We start from the raw sequence: 18,954 nt of genomic DNA on the forward strand, positions 1-18,954 counted from the left end.
CCCCCCCCCAAATGTCTTTGTGAATTTCCAGCAGAAAGAACATGGAGTAACTTTCTTTTCAGGAACACTGAGCTATTTTTCTTTCCTCAGGTGAAGAGTTTACCTTCCTGAAGGACCTTTCTGATATGGCAACATCTGAAGAAAGTCATTATGTGCTGAATATTGCAAACTCTCTTTATGTGCAGAATGGATTTCATATCAGTGACAAATTCCTGCAGTTGGTGAAAAAATACTTCAAAGCTGAAGTAGAAAATATAGATTTCAGCCAAAGTGCAGCTGTAGCTACCCACATCAATAAGTGGGTGGAGAATCATACAAATAGTAAGTCCGCAGGATTCTTTTATATACTTCCTGCAGTAAGCGTTGGTGTTCCAAAGTTACATGGTGTTGTTGAATTGTTCTCTTGGCTTTTATCTGTTCTGCTCGAGACAAAAGTATTTCCTCCATAAAAAGAATCAGCTTTTTGTGAAATTGTATTTTATCACTGTGCAGGAGTGATCTGTCTGAAGTAATATAAGCCATTGCTAATTATATAGTAGTGTCTGTCAGGATATTTTTTCCACTGCCTTACTATCTTAAAGTACCCGAGTCCTCTGAGGAGCTCCTAGTTACAAGGCACTGAGAAATAGAATACGAAGGAATACAAAAGATAATTTTGCACTACAAAATCAGACCCTCTCTTGTAATCTTTTCCAACGTGAGGAAACTAGACAGCATGTTGGAAGAGCAATTGATTTAGGAAGACTGTCAACAGAGTTTCACAACAAAAATTTGCAGTGGGGGTGTAAGCACAGAGTTCCCGTTGTAAATACGTACATTCAGATCTGCGTGATGTGGTGCTTGTTTCACTTGTGGAATGTCACGAAGGTGTGATGTTTTCTGAACACATGAGGAGTCTCTAAAGTTGGTCCCCCACTGTAGGGATCAAAGCATAATCTCATTGTAGTTCACCTGGCACACTCTGGAGGTTGATATTTGGAGAATTCCACAGAGGTTTTGCTCTACCATCAGTTGTACCCTTGTAAATCTGAAGATATCGAGATTCCCTGTGAGGATTGACTTGTCACCATGTAGTCTCAGTATTTAAGAATCCAGAATTCTGTATGGAGATGTCTGGCACAAAGTGGAAAACCACCTGTTATAATGTTTTTATTCAATTTTGAAAATTACCTATTTTTTCCGAAGGAAAATTGCAGCTGTTATGTTCATAGTAAATCCTGCCCTTTATCTCCAGCTGTCTTCAGAAATAGAGGCAATGTAAGGGATGCAGCAGATTGCAGAGTGTTTTCAGAGAAATGTGGTGTCTGTCTGAAAGAAAGGTAAAATTCTTTTAAAAGACCAGCAAGTTCTCTTGCGTAACACCTGCCAGACGTGCTGACCAAGCTTGTAACCGCTGCCCTGGCAGGAGCTGTGCAGCACTAACAAAGGCAGCCATGGGTCTCTTAGCAGTAGGTTGCGATAGTAACAGTCCCTCAGCCTGGTCTCTGACCACTAGATCTCATTCTCCCCTGCCTGCCAGCTCTGACGGAGGAGGCTTGTTTTCTCATTAGGAAAGGGGTGCAAGATGGGCAGATTTCCAATTCCAGCGTGTTAAGTGTGATGGGAGGCCGGGAGCAGAGAACAGAACTGTCAAAGGTTTCTCTGGCCAGAAAAATTCTTAATGTTGTATTAGCGTATTAACAAGAGGTGGCTGGAAAATGTAGGGGAATATGAGGTACCATGTAGAAATAGAAATACTAGAGTGTATTCCTTCTTCATTTTTCCCTTTTTTTTTCAACCACAGAGAGTGAGTGTGACAGTATTGATCACATCTCATTGCTAAGAATATTCTAGATAAAATGCAACCCAGAAGAAAATACTGCCCTACGATACTCAAATTTCCCATTGGTTAGTGTCATATGCTCCAGAAAGCAGAATTAATTTGTATTTTGAACCATGGATTAAGAAGTAATAACCAGACTGAGAAATGTGTTTAACACCTTGCATTGCAGTGTCAGTCAAAAATAGAAGTGAGCAAGATAGTGAGCTGAAGTAGGCTGTAATTTTTCAAGAATAGTGACAGATCTGGTCAGTGCCCCAAATTTAACAAACTTGAAATGACTTTGCTGAAAAGCACGCCCTTTCAGAGGAGCTAAAGCAGGTATCAGCCTGTATTCTGATGGAAATGAGTTATTTAGGAGTGGGAGCAAAGCAGCTGCCCCGCTCAGCTGACATACCTCCCATGAACAGAGCAGATGCTCGATGGTTTTTCTCTTTTGCCTTTCAAGAGCTAATGTCACTGGAACAAATGCTGTGGATTTATGTGGGGTTTTTTATGATTTGTCTGTACTTTGAAGTCAGTAGGACTTTACTGAAGCCAAATATTTCCTTCACAGTTGGCCCGGTGAAGTTTGAATGCGTAAACTTAAACTCTTGAAATTAAGCACCTGTTTAAGCGTTGCTTTGGACTGGAGCCAAAGCTTGTGGAAGTTCTGACCTTAAGACGATAGTGCTGAACTGAACTATAGCATCAGTGTAGACACTCCTTGTATATGACCCCTTTTCCATGTGGTTTCACGGTGGGTTGTTTAAGTAGCAATCCAGAAACAGTTGACTAACATGTACTTGATGGAAGGGTTTACGCACCTACACTGTGATTTGGGTTTACAAAACACTGGCAGTTTAATTTGCGATTTAATGAAACATCTGAATTGGAAATTACATGTTAGCGCCGCTTTTGATTTTTCTTGCATTTTTCAAACTGTCTTCAGTTTTGATTTAATGCTCAGTTTGACATGCAGACTGACAGTTGGTTTCCTCCTCAGATATGATCAAAGATTTTGTGTCTTCAGGAGATTTTGGTGCTCTAACTCATTTGGCTCTCATCAATGCAATCTACTTTAAAGGCAATTGGAAATCGCAGTTCAGACCTGAGAATACAAGAACGTTTTCTTTCACTAAAGATGATGAAAGCGAGGTGCAGATTCCAATGATGTACCAGCAGGGAGAGTTTTATTATGGTGAGCTGGACCTTTAGCAATTTAAACTAATAAGTCTTCCCTTAATAGGTTTGTTTCTTGATTATTTTTTTAGGTACGTGTTGGAGTTCAGAACCTGTATCCATTCTATCAAAATTCTTGAGCTGGTTCTCACTAAAATATTTTTCTTGTGCTGTGCTAAATATTAAAATTAATAATGTTTGCTCATTACTGTTGTAATATCCTTAGAATTAGAAAGGTAGAACAGGGGTTCTTTGAACAGCAGAACTAATGATCGTTTTTATCTTGAGCTTGAATTCCCAAGTGGTTCTACAGTGTCTGGCAGTAGCAGTATTTCACTCGGCCTAATCACTGAAAAATTATCTCTCCTGAATAAAAACCCCCTCTGCCCATTCCGTGAAAACCTTGGCAGCCTTAACGACTTCAATACTTCTCTCTGCCTAACTGTGAAAGTCAGGTAATAGGTTCAAAGTGTAGTTATCTACAAACTGTGGCACTGCACAAGCTTCTCTTCTTTAAAAAAGCAGATGTAGGCCTCAAATCCTATGATGAAGAACCCAATATCAATTCTATATAGAATGGAAAGAGGAGGGTCATTTTTAGTTCCAGTATCTGGTAAATAGTGCCTAGAACCAGCTTCTGTTTTTCCCTTATCTCCAGTGAAGACAAAAGAACATACTTCTAATAGCTTTTGTTGTTGTTTCTCTTTTGTAGGAGAGTTCAGTGATGGCTCCAATGAAGCAGGCGGTATCTATCAAGTTCTGGAAATGCCCTATGAGGGAGATGAGATTAGTATGATGATTGTTCTTTCCAGACAGGAAGTCCCACTGGTCACATTGGAACCACTGGTCAAAGCCTCGTTGATTAATGAATGGGCTAATTCTGTAAAGAAGCAAAAAGTGGAAGTGTATTTACCAAGGTGAGACTGTGCTCCTGTACTAATAGAAGGGGAAAGGCTGCCTTCAAATTGATCAGAGTAGCAGAGTAGGTAAAACTTGACCATCTTGATTGAGTCTGCAGTTATGTAGCACCCACACTGAAGATTGCTTTGACCAGCAAGCGCAGGGAGTATGCAGTGCCAAACGGTGGCTGGTTGAGCAACAGATGAGCGCTGCATTTGCATCCGTTTCACAAGTAAGCTCCAGGAAGGGGAATTTCATCATCAGGAGTGTATTTGCTCTGAATGATGTTCAGAGTATTGCAGAACTCATTATGGGTAAGTTCCATTTAGCCAGCAGCCACAGAAATATTGCAAGTCTGAATTAATGAAAGCTAAATGTTTCATTTAGGTCCTAGTTAGATTTTTATGTGTTGCTAATTTAAAAAATTCTAATGGCGTGTGTCTGTATAGATACAAGTGGTTGAGAGTGGAGAGGTAATTCCAGTCAATTTGTGTCTTTTGTCTTTCTTCTTAGCTGTAATAAATGCTGGTTTCTTTTTCCTTAGAGGCGCAACAGAATAACAAGACGTTACTACCAGGAGGGATGAAACTTTTGTCAGCTGATTTGTAGACACAAGTTGTGTGTGCTTAGTGGTGTATTTGCTCACATAGTGCAAAGTTACCTTTCCTAGAATTCTCTTTCATCTACCTTCCAATATTTTTTTTATGCTTGCCCTGCACTCAACTTAGTAACAGAGTTGTTTACTACTAAATGTCACTAATAATGTACAGCTGGATCGTGATGTCCTTCAAGTGATTCGTAATGATTTCATTGAAGTGTTTGTGTAACAACACGACACAGGTTTGGTGCGGATTTACTCCATTTATTCTACTTTCGTGGCACTGTGCAGTGGGTATGTGGCAGCAAGAAAAAATAGTCTATAGCAAATCCTTTAAATAATTAAAAATAGTTCTTTGTGTTCAGGTGACTTGGAGTTTTGAGTTTGTTGTAATGAGAAGGGCAAGAATCCCTGTGGTTGGTCTGTCAGCTTCCTTTGCAGAGAAAAGACCTCTTTGCAGCAGCGAACTGCAGTCGAGCACAGTAAAACAAGGCTAAGCAGGATCAGTTAGGATGAGGTGGGCTGGTGCTGTCAGCGTGCCCTGATTCCAACTCGAGATGAACTTCCACTTCTTGTTAAAGCTGCTACACTTGGAGCCCACGTGGTGATGGAACAGCAGCATTTTGGGGTTATTTTCTGGTTTTTTAGATAGCATTTCCTCTGAAGAAACAGGGAGAGCAGCAAAGAGCTGCATTGCAGGTTTTATACAGACTGAACCTACTACTCCTGTGCTTTTTGTTTGGTTTTCTTGTGGAGCTTCAGGTCCCAGGAGCTTTACATTAACAGCCCTCTAAGATGCAGGGGAGGGGTGTTTCTCCTAGACTCTTTCTCCTCAGGCTTGGGCAAACCTTGCCTAGATGTTGCTGAGAAGTAAAATATGATGATTATGTCATCCTTTAAGCTTTCCTTTAACTGGAGAATTTCACAGCCTGGACATCTTCTCTCAAGGAGTTTCTGGAGTGCAAGATCCACAGTAGAAGTCTCTCTCTGATTATATATGGAATCTGTGAAAACTAGCTTCCAAATTTAAGCAGCTTAGATATCTAAAGTTAAATACGTGAATGTCATTGAAAACATATTAATTATGTTTATGACCAAGCTTGTAGAGGCTTTAAGCCTAAAGCAGAGGCTCCAGGGTTCTCTGTAGCCGGGTTTTCAGACGTGGGTTTGAGGCCTAGGGTTTGTGTGATCATAAAACATCCCAATTTATTCTGTCCCCAGGCTAGTGGCATGCCCGTCCCTCCTATCTAAGAACCTCAATGACCTTGGTAGACACTTGTGCATTAAAGCTATAGAAAGGCAAAACAGGTACAAGCAGGTGCTGATTACCGTCAGGATGATCAGATTATAAAAGAATAACTATCATGAGCTTCAAATTCTGCAGTTCCCTTACAAAAAACCCTGAAGATGAATTGCACACTCCCAAGGTGTTGGATGTCCATTAGGGATTCAGAGGTGATCTATAGGATTTTATCAATGCTCTAAATAAACACTTCATAAATATTTTATGCTCTGACTCAGGAAGGCATGTTATGAAATGTGGCCTGCAGGCTCTGTCCTCTGAGAAATTGAAAGCAGCAGTGGCATAAAATTAAATTTTTATATCCTGAACGATGCTATCCAATTAGAAAGTGAGCATTTTTTAAACTTATACATTTGTAATAGGACCTGAATGACTAGCCAAAGCAGAGTTAATCACAACTTTCCAATTTCTGCCGGCATTATCAGTGTGCAAATGAAATTGTGTATTATTCCTCGTAATAGCAAAGGAGAGATTTGCACAGAATTGTTAAATTATACTTTCTCATTTTCAAATCATTGTTTCCAGCTTAACTCAGACTAAAGTGATCAACATTTTAATCCACTTTTTGCATAGGAGTGAAACAGACCATGAATCTAATTTACAATGCTGTCTCGCTAACAGGAATTACTTGAAGAGCATAGGAGGAAGCAGTACCTAGTAACAGTGCTACGGTCTGCCGACCTTCTCCTAAGGATTGTTCCAGTATGCTCAGCTCTCTAGAATGGCCACCTGACATTTTTGTGCATTTAAAATATCTTTAAAAAATGCCTTGGTGTTAAAATGGTAAGGTTTGCTAGCTGAAGGTTGTTTTCTTTTTTTCTAAAAAAAAGAAAAAACAAAACAAAAAAAAGAAAAACAAAAAACCTCAAACAAAACCCAATAAAACAACTCCAAACAAACAAAAAAAACACACCCAAGGCATTCTCTTTTTTTTTTTTTTTAACATCCTCTCTTGAGTCCCCTTTGCATGAGGAACAGGCCAGTGCTGATTGTTCTTCAGATACAGACGTGGAAGAGCCATAAAACTGTCCCACTGAAATACATATTTACCCACTTTCTGCAGCCCATATTGAGCCCTGGATAGACGGACCTTGCCAGAGGAGGAACCATAACCTACCTCGCTTCTCCTGGATGTGTGGGGGTTTTGTTTTTTACTGTTAGTGGGGGGTTTTGTTGCTTGTTTGTTGTCAGGCTATTAAATCATGCAGGCTGGTTCTAGCAACTCAGGACAGCCTAGCAGAAATTCCAACCTAAATGTTGGAACCAAGAGCAGCTTTGTATCGTGGGCTGCTTGCTGGATTAAAATAGTGACTCGGATCCTGAGGGCCTGTCCTCCAAGCAGGAATACAGCTGATCTGAAGCAACAGCGCAATTCCTTCATTTGCTTTTTGTTCTGCAGGATTTACTGTGGTAGAGCCAGGCTCTGAAAACCTGGCGTTCCTTGCCTTTGCTCATTCAGAACTCATAGTGGTTTTTGAAGTTACAGCCTTTGGGATGGATCGCAGTAGGTTCTAGTTCATTCTGTGGTATAACTAGAAAGTGCGCTCTAATCCTTCTTGAATACTATGGATCCAGAGTGTCTAAGGATTTCACTAAAAATTCACCATTTCAGAAGGGCTGCACAGCCTTGTAAAAAATGAAACAATCTTTTTTTTTTTCCTATAAATAGATGTGATGCTAAAGTTAATACTCTGTGCAAAACCTAATGATTCAGGTACATAACTAAGCAGACTGTTGATGACATAAATGCATCGTTTTAATCTAGTTGTTGTGTAAGTTTTAATTTTCATGAAAATATGATCATTTTCTGATTATCCCTCTGGAGAACTGTTTGTTAGTTTCTGTATCTGATTCTACTTCCCAAGCATCTCATTCCATTCTTTGTCTCATGGGGGGGAGATCCAAAGATGGTGGAAATCAAGGGAAGAATTTTTTTTTTGTTCAGCCATTTGAACTGTTTTTTACATGTAAGAGGTAGAGAAACTTCACAGAAGCACATTGTGAAAATACAGACCTAACTCACATCTTCGCTTCTCCTTGGCTTCGGCCCACAGCTGACTGGCAGCGGCACTATCCCTTATTAACATCCTTCTGTCCGTGCTTTCTGAGGTGGTCAGGAGAAGCACGTCTGTGAATACGCATCTTGGTGAACCTGCTAGAACTGAAGTGCCAAAGCTCTCCTCTGGACTCCGCAGGCCGAGCTGGTCCTGTGGTAAAATACTGCATCTTTTCTTCAGTGTCTGTTTCTCAGACTTCCCTTTGTGGTTTTTGATGCTCCCAGTTGCAACTATTCCATGACTTCTGGTACTGAAGTATTGAAATCTATTTTTCACAGTATTTTTAGCATCAGAAACATGTAAGACTGGGGGGAAAGAATATGATGATCTGGTTCATTAGATGTGACAAACACTGCAAATACCCGTGTGTCAGGGCTAGTATCATGCAACTCAGTATTTCCAAAGTCTGGAGGTGCAACCAACGCCTGGCACGGGAAATGAGATTGAATGTCTTCTGCCTTCTAGGCTGTCAGCTTTGATTTTTTAATACCTACCCCACTGTCTGCAAGGAATGCAAAGAAAGCCAAATACAGCTGGAGGATTGCTCAGACTGAATGTTTACATTGCACTGCAGGGCCTGAAATGAAATTTCAAAGTGTAAAGCAGCCCCGTTACTTTTCCAAGAGAGGCTAGTTATGATGTCAGCTGAAATATTTGAAATACCATTAGCAGCTTATCTGTAACTCTCCCTGCTGTACCGAGCATGCAAGATGCTCTTTTGAGAAGAGGGCTAGAGTGGGATTTTACCACAGGTTGAAACTAAAAGGGGAGAAGGGAAGTAATTAGTTTTATTTTCCTGAAGGGATAGTTTGGTATTTATCCAGCTGATGTGATATTTTCAGTCTGCTTTATTTGTCATAAAAAGCAGGAACTCACTTCTATAGATACTGCAGAGGCCTTCACTGCTCCACCTGTTCAGTATTTGCCCCTCAAGAGGTTTCAACAGGGGTACAGCTCCTCTCCGGCAGTTAAGTGTTTGTTAGCAATAGAACCAATCAATGGGCTCGCACTTTCTCTTTTCAGACCCTTATTCAGCTGAGGTTTGATTTTGGTTTTGGTTTTTTTTTTCCCCCAAAAGCATCTCCCAGACCTCTTCCTTGATTAGTATGCAAAAGCATGGTCTGACACGCTTGCTTTCTGGGTCACAATTCATCGCTTAGCAGGTAATTGTGTTTTCTGTCTAGTGGTCCAGAGCCTTAAACCCCCCTGATTTCCATTTCTATCTTAGTCATTCTGTGCAATTGGACAAAATGCTTTTTTGCAGTTATTTTTCTTATTTGTGACCTCAAATTTTGCTCTTCATGCAGACTTAACTTGCTGCTGTCCTATCCTGATATTCTTTATTAGTTTGATGTTGCTAGTTGATAGCTGAATTGTCCTGAAAGCTTGGTATATTTAATAACTTAACTAACTGAAATGATTTTAATATAGAAGGTAGTATTTCTGGATTTACTCAATGTGTGCAGGCAGGGCCTCTGTACCGTTTAGTTACCTCAGCATTAGGAATCAAGTCTAAGTTTATCTCTCTGAGGGTTTTTACTCAAGTTTCTAAAATAGACGTGGGCATATGTTACAAGTGTGTGGTGAGAGTAAAACTGGGCTGTAGTCTTGGAGCCTGGAAGCCAGGGAAATCTGAAAGAAAGAGCAACTTGTAAATTTAAAGCTAAAATTGTGCGTAAGGTCTTGCGAGCTCCCTGCCTCTAGTTTTTGACCACCAGTGTCCACAGCTTCCTAAGAGGAGAAAGCGGCCAACAGGACGCATTTCCATTTCCTAAAGCTCTCTGGGCTGTTTTCAGGTCATCTCATACATGTACCTACATCTCATTCATTAAGATAATGCCATCTATTGTTTTTTTCTTTAACAAATGCTGCCACACTGACTGCAGAATATGCCAGAACCCTGTGAGAATCGTCCTCCAGTACATAAATCTTTGTTGGTCTCTTCGGATTCTTTTGAGAGCTGCCAAAACAATAAAATCACAGGAATCAGATCCCATGTTTTCATTTCAGCCATATTCTGGAATTCGTCTAAACAGGGTACATGGACACATGTGATGCCACCAGTGATTTATCAATCCTGAACTAAGTCCAGCTTTAACTTGCGTACAATTCTCCTCTGGGTAGTGACTAAGATCTATCCTGTCATAGATGATTGCTTACTACTGGCAGCTCTAAGTTCATGATGAATGTAGATCGTGTATTGGGTTTTTCTCATTCTGTGTAAATGTTTCAAGTGAGAAAGATCCACTTGACTTATCCAGTTGTCTTTTGATGTCCAGATTATTCTTTGTCAAGCTGCCAAGGCCTGTACATGCTGAGGTGTCATACATCTCACCTGCTCTCTGCTCAGAGGTCTGAGCTATTCTTTCTCCTAAAAAGAACGTGTTCTTCCATGTAGGTAAGGAAGTTTGATCCTAAAAAAGGGTATTGCACAGAAGCGCCTCTTGTTTGGTTCTTGCACAGGCAAGACCCATCACTAAGGACTGCGGGGTAATTGCAGAGTTGTTTCCGACTGAGGCACTTGCTGGAGAAGCTGTAACAGCACCTTGTGGACTATATATTTTATGTTGTAGAGTTACAACCAGTCATTGTCAGCACAGTGTAAATCACTAATAATTTGTTTGGTCATTCTACAGAGAACCCGTAACTCACCCATAACACACATTTATAATTAGTCTCTTGTGGTTTTCTGTAGACTTCTGGTATTTTCTGCTTGGGGCTCCTGTTGTTCTTACTATTCTAACTTACTTCTTTATTTCCCCACCTGTCCAGTCTGTTTCTGGCCAGCCATAAAGGACTTGATTCTTTTTGTCCTACTGACACCAGGCATACCTTGTATAATGTTTGAAAAGCAGCCTTTGTAAACGGAACAAGCTTTTGCCCACAATCTTGCCCTTGGGATAAATCTCAAATTGTCCTTCCTGTGTTGTCACGTAGCTGAAAACATGGCTTTGCCAGCTAACCCTGACATGCTGCCAGGTTAGACTCGCATGTGCATTGGTGCTAACAACTATTTGTTTTCCCTGTTCTTTACTCACAATCAAAACCCAATTAAAATTTTGCCACCAGAGTAATTAGAAGCTGAGTCAGAAATGCTTTATATTCATTTCATAACTGCTGCTCTTTACTTAGACTGAATAAAAATGGAGTGTCTTTCTTGCTTTCCTACTCCTTGGCCAACAGCTGTCTATGAAGTTCGTGCTGTCCTTTGCCTTAGTTGATATTCTAAGTATGCGTACAATTAAATTCAGTTTTTATAGTAAACCTTTTGTATAAAATAAGCATTTACGGTAGTTGCTGCATAACTTTGCACTGAGTTTTATGGTCAGGGACTGTACATACCAGTAGCGTATTTTTGATTGCTTCACCATTAGAAAAGCAAAATGCATCTGTGAGAGTAAACTGCTTTGTTTGGGAGTATTTTTGTAGAGTATTGTACTACCAGCACTGAATCTCATACTTAACATGATTTATCTCTGTGTTTGAATTGTCATTACCCAGAAATTTGAACCTTCTAAGAACAATAAGTGCTGCTGATGTCTGGGCTTTCTGTAATTTTCCGTTCTGTTCTGCAGGTTCACAGTAGAGCAGGAGATTGATCTGAAAGACGTCTGGAGAGGTCTGGGAGTCACCGAGCTGTTCAGCAGTAGTGCCGACCTCACTGCCATGTCTGGTAAGAGGCTCTTGCCTTGTCTCTCGAGGAAGATAAGGAAGTATTAAAATCAGTGCTCACTGTAGCAGCAGTTGGCGTGGGGGAGAAGTCCATCAGGGCATGTGGTTTTGATGGGAAGTTTCTGACCTGGGAAAGTTCACTCAGTGTTTCAGAACTGGATCTCACTGGAAAGGCACCGTGTAACGCTGTGCAAGAGGCAGATCCACTGCAGAGTGATAGATGGCTGCAGTGCCGTGATGCCCAATGGTATTTGCATGAGGGGTTTCATCTTTTATCTCCAGAGGCTGTTTGTCCACAGCACTAAGAGCATTAAGCTGTTGTACAATTAGTCATCTCCCCAGATACCTGCTGCACAGAAGCAGCCCAGGAAATAAAGAGCTCAGAGAGAAAAGCAATCTCGCCATGTGTGCTGCTTGCCTGTTTCACTATGTTTCAACACTTTGTTTTCAGAAGTTAAAATATCCAGTACATGCAGAAATTCAGGTGAAATGAGATATATATGCTTTTAATACTGCCTAAAAGGCATCAAAGTGGCACAAAAGGTAGTGGAGTCATCTTTGCCTGAGAAGTTGTTTCATGTTTGCATGACAAAAGTAGCCACACAGGCGGTGTATTTAGCACAGTCTGTCCAGACCTGATTTTTGGCAAATCCGGTTGTTCTCCATCTAGAAGCAAGTGTCGGTGTGAGATTAATGAGTGTCCTCGTTAATTGCCTAATCAAACAGATAGATCCTGAGCTAGTGGGAAATACCAGTTAATTGTCTGTCTCTGGAAGCAATCACATCCTTGTGGCTTAGTCAAAATAGTGGTAATGGAAGTGAACCTCCTGCTAAAATTTTCAGCAGAATGTTCGCTGTTTTCAAATCCTTTTCACTTCTAAGTTTGAAATATTGTTTATAGTGTATCATGTAGCTTATTCCACCGTTTTGCTTCTTCCAGTGAAATTGTGGGAAACTGCATCACAGAGGCAGTGCTTGGCTGTTTAATTCCACGTGAAATTCACCTAAATATTGGGGATTAATTCTGTAGTCAAGAGGTTAGCAGAAAGATTGGAACAGGCTTGTGTTTTAATCCATGTGACTAAGGATTTGTGTAGAGTTTTCTATTTTTTACTATTGTACTGTAAAAAATGAAAAAACAGTGTTTTGCATGACTAAATTAGCACTTCTGCCATTTAAAGATAAAATAGTTTATTAAGTAATGTAGAGCAGTGTATAGAGAGAATTCATGAGCTTTGCTTTCTACTTAAAAGGGCATGTTCTGCCAGGTGAGAGAAAGGTCATTCATAAATTAAGACTAAGAAAATATTTTGGAAGCAATATCTTTAATGAAAACCCTGCTGTTGATGCTGTGGAGATGAAAGTTTATGTAATTAAAATACAGAATATGCTTCCTACTTCTAATGGAGAGGGGCAGAGGAAGGAGAGGAAAAAAATGTGAAGAAAAATGTTGGAAGTTTGCTTTTACCTGAAGGATATGTCAGGTGACAGAGAAGTTGAAATGCATCTCAGTGTCAGCCCTCTGGAAAATGTGACACTTCATGAATCCTTAAATGCAGCTATTTGAACAAAATGTTTGTCTGGACACTTTTAATCTAGGAAGATAGAAGTCAAAGGAGATTATGGAGAAGTTCTGTTGCGTTTAAAAATACCCTCCTCCCCCTCTATTGCTCTTGCTTTTGGTGTATTGTCAAGGAGAGCTGCCTGCAATCTCAACAGCAGACCTAATCCTGTGATGAGATCCAGGCACAGATTGTTGAGTTTAGTGAAATCATCTATGTGGGTTTAAGAGGCAGAAATCAATTGCAGGATTACAGACTTAGTTTTCAATATTTAGAATTTTTTGCTTTTCGCACTCAATCTGAAAAATGGCAATAGATGAGTCAGCTTTACCTTGCGGGATGGCTGATGGGGAGCAACCAGAGAGGAAGTACTAATCCAGATGCACGTTTTAAATGTTACTCTTTCACAGAAATCAAGTTCTTTGTCAATTAAGGCAGGTGAGTAGGAGGACGTGCCTCTTTGGCTGTCTAGTTGCATGTGTTCTGATGCTCACTTTCATCAAAAGACTTTGGCAGGTTTTACTCACATCTCTGATTCCATCAGGTGCATCAAACAACTTGTGGTATTTGGAATTTTATAATTTACACAGCTCATAAACTTGAGAATTTTGACACCACTTAAGACTTACCTTGAACTAATTTCAATACTAATGTTTCTCTTCTCTTTCAAATTATTATGATATTTCTTACTGTTGTATAATGCCTTAAATGGCAGCTGCTTTTAATCTCAAGGTGGCCTGTGTTTCAGTGGGCAGGTGAAGTGATCCTAATGACTTACTTGTACAATATAAAGCAGTTAGAAGAGCATCAGTCCAGTCAATACCTCTGCAAAGTCTTAACTGAGGTAGGTCTAATTTTTCTGGGACAACCTAAGCTAGAAAAGCCCCTAACCCTGTGTGTGTTTTTAAAATGAGACTCACAGAGCAACCAATTGGCAGCTCTGAGTAGGAGTTGGCGAGCATATGGAGTGTAATGACAAATGAAGTGTGATGCTAACAGAGTCACATACAATAGAAGTCCGCTTCAGATGGCTCCCACACCTTCAGGGGTATCCAGGCTAGGGTCCTGCAGAAAGGTGGAGCCTTGGTACCACATCTCCGTGGGGCTTTTCTGAGATGTAACTGTCAAATTACATTGGATCTTGTGATAATCCAGATTTGAAGAAACTACTAGAGGCAAATGATGTGATAGCAGATGCTCAGGAAAGTCCCCCCTTATTTACAGTGAAAGCCGTAACAGAAAGATGTATCATAATGACAAGATGTGTATGCATTCAAGTATTGCAGTCAGTGATTTGACAATCACAGAAGAAGAGACAAAGAGAAGACTGCCTGAACGCTCAGTGACTTTATCATTCCGAGAGAAAAGAAATTCACTCACCTCAGGGAAAGATGAATGAGCAGGATGTGATAGTGGCAATATAAAGAGAAGTGTCTAGAGAAAACTGTCTATACTGCATTGAATAAAGGCATTCTGTATATTCTGTAGATTAGGGTCTAAGGCACATGCTGGGAGAGAGGATTTTGTTGTCTTGTAGGTTGTGCTGTAGTTTTCGCCTCTAAGGCTTTTTGTATCCACAATAATACTATAGCTGGCATGGTGTGCCGGGCTAACTGGCCATACTGGTCTCATCAGCACTTCTTGTATTCCTGTCAGCAAAATATTGTTGGTTTTCTTGAATACTCAGATCGAAAATACATTTACAAGTAGCCCTGCTGTTGTACCAAATGGTAAAGGTTAGTAGTGTTTATGCTGGGCTAATTAGGGTTATAAACTCATCAGCTGGAGACCAGTCTTCCAAGGTGCTAAGTATTCTGACCAGGTATATACCTTTGAGTACCATAAGCACCACCACACTGCAAAATAAAGCATTGAGGATGAAAATACGGAGTGTTGCTGTCAATATTACAGGTCAGAGTAGTGGGTTTAAGTGCTGTAATAAAATAAAAAGCCTGTGATCAAAATACGCGATTAGGCTAAGTGGACATCTCTTTGTCTGTTATTAAATGTATAAATTTAGTTTGGTTTACAATAAGGAACTCCAAACCAGCATTTATCTAAAAAGACTGCAAAGTTATTAGTTTCTTTTGGTGTGTGCTCTATAGCTCAGACGTTCAGTAGAGCTTTGAAATGGACTTAGGCAGGACAGCAAAACGCAGCCGCCTGGACGGGTGAATTTGCAGAACTGACCAATAATCTGACCAAGAATCCCCTGAACTGACACGTTTACAGAGGCAGCACACAGGTAACTGGAGTTACTGATGTGCCAGTGGGTCTGTCACCCTTCTTGGGTATCCAGCCATTATCACCCAGGTAAATGTTCTTGCACAGCCCAGGTTTGTCCTAAAACATTTTTGGAAAACTTGAGTCTTCATGGGTCTGTAATGGAACGAAGCTTCAGGGGACGACTATTTAACACTTGATTGTAGTATTTAGTTAGTTTGTGGTTTAGTTTTTTTATGTGTAATGAGACTTAAAGACAGTGTTAATGTTGGAATGCAACCACATTGTGTTTTCAGGTGGCCTTTCTGTGAAGGAGACAAAAGCTCTGAGAATTGTGCTTGGTGTTCAAGATAAGTAGGTGCGGCAGCCCCATGTTTTAAATCAGTGTGGTGGAGACTTTGTCCTAGCTTTCAGGATGGCTTTACTGAAGGCCTGGAACCAAAGCCTAGAACTAGTGCAATGTTTAGCAGTCTGCTGTGTCTTTTACTACACACAGCCCCAAAGGGAATAATGATATGGGGCTTTTGCTGGTGAGATTTAAGTGAAGCAGCTGAACTAGGAGGTTTGCTTTGGTATGGGGTGTACGTAGCGGTAATGAGATCTGCCGGGGAGATATTTTAAATTGCTGTCTCTTGTGCTTTTGTGCTTTTTTTTAGAACTAGTGGCTGTCACTGAGAACCAAAATAAATGTGTAACAATTAGATGAATAGTCCCAGGCTTTCCCTTCTTAGTCAGCTCGAGTTTTGGTGTTGAACATTTCATGGAGGATCAGAAATGCAGGATGGTACAGCTGTCTCACTGGGGTGGTAGATGAGATTTTCATGGTTCTCTGTCTCCCTGTTGAGAAAGCTTTTATTCCTTCCTTAACTGCCAGTTGTGCTCTGTCATTCCCGGGGATTTTTTGCAGGTACAATAAATGTATATCTAATCCTCGTTATGTGTCATTGATGAAACTTAGTCAAACAGATTAAATGGCGCTACGTGTCTTGCTTCTTGCAAGGTGCTGAGTATTCCAGTAGGTCTGATCGTGTAGCCACTGGAAAGAAGTAATGAAACATCCACTGACTTACACAGGAGCAGGATTGGACCGGGATGAAAGTGCTGATAAGAGGGATGGAAAACAAACCAGACCGAAAGAACCTAGTTCCGTGGTGGTTTTTGCAACAAGTACTTGTCTTCAGCTTCTTTTAAATATAGTGACAAGAAGAAAGAAAATACCTAATTTTCCTGGGGGAAAGGCTGTGTTGCACCTAATGCAGAAATAAATTTCTTCATGTAGAAGTATTTGCCGTATAACGTCATAACCCTTTTTCCCGATAATTGCATTTAAAATCTTGCGTTCAAGGATTGTCTTGTGCTCTCTCTGGTGCACTGGTGCTCTAGGCAGTGCCAGGCTATTTTAACATCCATAGTGTAGGAGAGCACTACAAATGGAAGCGAGGTAACTGGTGCTGTTAAAGGTGTTGGCAGAAGGTATTTTAACGCAACTCCTATGCACGAAGCTCTTGTCCTTCCCTACTTGGTATAGAAGGTAGATAATAGTTTTGAGTTTTTGGCAGTGTTTGGTTTTGGGTTTTTTAATACTTAAGTCTTACTGTTGAGATCCTTGAAACATGTTTCCTTTTCCTCTCCAGATAACAAGGAACTTTACCTTGGAAAGGCATTTCACAAGGCATTTCTAGAAGTTAATGAGGAAGGATCAGAAGCTGCTGCTGCCTCAGGTACCTGACTGAAAACCAGAACTAAATCAAATGCCTGGTTATTCTGTGTTAATTAGTTGTTTAAAAAGGACTTGCTGTACAGCTAGGAAAACTAAATAACGAGCATGAAGACATGGCATAGCAAGTGTACTGCTTTTCAGAAGAGAACTGTGGAAATGAAAAGCGTTAGCGTTGCTGGTATGCATGAGTCTATTCATAGTGCAGGAAAATGTAAAAGTACGTAAAACATCGGAAAATAACAATAATGTCCTGGAGAAATCCATGAATTTCCAAATAAACAGTGCCAAATTCTGCCTGATTCCCAGTTAATTTTACTTTCACCCTCTGCATTATTTAAAGACTTAAGCCAAGAGCTGCAATATCAGCCCATTTGGCTGTCGCATATTCCGTAATTATTAAGGGTTACCTTCTCCTGTCAGCTGCAGGCTTGACAGAAGTGCTGTCTGGTGTAATGCATTTTCCTTCTACAAGTGAGCAGCAGCCATAACTCCCCGTAAGGTTCTGGATCTTAAAATTTATAAGCCGGTCCCTGGGATATTGGGCCTCTCATCATTGTTCATCATTCTCAAAGCGTCAGTAGGCATGTGATGATTCTGTAGGTTCCTCTCATGTTAGAGTTTTCATGCTATTTCTTAGGGAGGCTTAGCGCTGAGAGCGTGGAACTTCAGTGTCTCCTCGTGAGTGTCGCGAGTGTCTCTCACAAAGAGCAGGAGGATGTGCAGTGATCTTTAACAAACTGCCTGTGTTCTGTTTCCTCTAGGAATGATTGCCATCAGCAGAATGGCAGTGCTGTATCCCCAGGTTATAGTTGACCATCCCTTTTTCTTTTTGGTCAGGAACAGAAGAACAGGTGAGAATACTGCAGGCTCTTCCACATTTTTCACAGTACATAACAAGTATGCAGAAGAAAATTGCGTATTTTGGTTAATTAATGGCCTTGTGTTACAAATTTTCCTTAATTTGTCTTAAAATACCTAAACACCTTTTTTTAAAATACCTAAAACACCTTTTCTACGTGCCCTTGATGTTTCTCCAGCTAAGACAATAAAATCTGACATAATCCTGAAAAATATTCACAATTATGTGATTAAAAACCCTGGGGAAGAAAAACACACCAATTTTTTCTTCAGGGAACATGGTCTTAGAGCCCTGAATATCCACATTCATTGCATTGGCTGTAGTGAGACCTGTGAGATATGTGCCCAGTACCAAAGGATTTGTATAATGGACAGATATTACAGCTATGGATAGTTCTGTTGTGCTCTTGAAGTGTTCGTGGCAGGCAAGGGATGAGCACAGCACTCACCAGCAAAATGGACAATGATTAAGTAATTCCTTAGTTTCGTATTTGTTATTTATCTTAATGATGTGGATGAGACTGGATGTCAAAGCCTTACTATGCGCCCATAGACCGTCGTATGGGTCTGAGTGATGTGGGGTCTCACGTGCTCTACAAACTCTACTCTGGTAGGTTCAATCTGGTGGTTTTTTCCCAATCCCAATCATAGGTATCGGTGTTTACTAAACCATTTAGATTGCAGTAATCTAAATGCTAGGCACTTGTGTGCTGGGCATCATACCAACTCTTAGGGGGTTTTTGACCAAAACTAAGTTGAGTATCCTCACCATTGTAGTCGTGTGATTAGGCAAAAATGTATCTGGAGGAGGGGACCTGCCCTTGTGCCTACTTGATGTACAAAAATCTCCCTGAAAGAAAAGTTTAAATCAGGACAGAGTAGAGCTTGGTAGTTTTGGGGCAGTTTTAATGTGGTATGGGCCTTGTTTTGTGTGGAAAGGAATTGCAGCAACTGTAGTGAAAGCCTGAAAGCTTGTTGCTCGTCTCGAAAGGTGAGGTTAGAATCCTTTAAAAAAATCCGTGATGGTTACCCTTCTTCTCAACAGTAGTGGAAGTGCTCACGGCTAATTACTGTGGTTCAG

General features: G+C 40.5%; 1 protein-coding gene across 1 annotated transcript in view; it reads left to right on the forward strand.

Moving 5' to 3' along the window:
• The window catches only part of SERPINI1 (serpin peptidase inhibitor, clade I (neuroserpin), member 1), a 21,643-nt gene that overhangs the window by 1,612 nt on the left and 1,077 nt on the right, over nucleotides 1–18,954 (forward strand). Inside the window, exons 3-8 of the mRNA XM_010141122.1 lie at nucleotides 91–321; nucleotides 2,805–2,999; nucleotides 3,693–3,897; nucleotides 11,414–11,511; nucleotides 16,930–17,016; nucleotides 17,777–17,866. Of these exons, the coding sequence (XP_010139424.1) occupies nucleotides 91–321; nucleotides 2,805–2,999; nucleotides 3,693–3,897; nucleotides 11,414–11,511; nucleotides 16,930–17,016; nucleotides 17,777–17,866 (906 nt within the window). The remainder of the gene's footprint in view (nucleotides 1–90; nucleotides 322–2,804; nucleotides 3,000–3,692; nucleotides 3,898–11,413; nucleotides 11,512–16,929; nucleotides 17,017–17,776; nucleotides 17,867–18,954) is intronic.

This window comes from Buceros rhinoceros, unplaced genomic scaffold (assembly GCF_000710305.1).
Source record: "Buceros rhinoceros silvestris isolate BGI_N320 unplaced genomic scaffold, ASM71030v1 scaffold17068, whole genome shotgun sequence".
Classification (NCBI taxonomy): Eukaryota; Metazoa; Chordata; class Aves; order Bucerotiformes; family Bucerotidae; genus Buceros; species Buceros rhinoceros.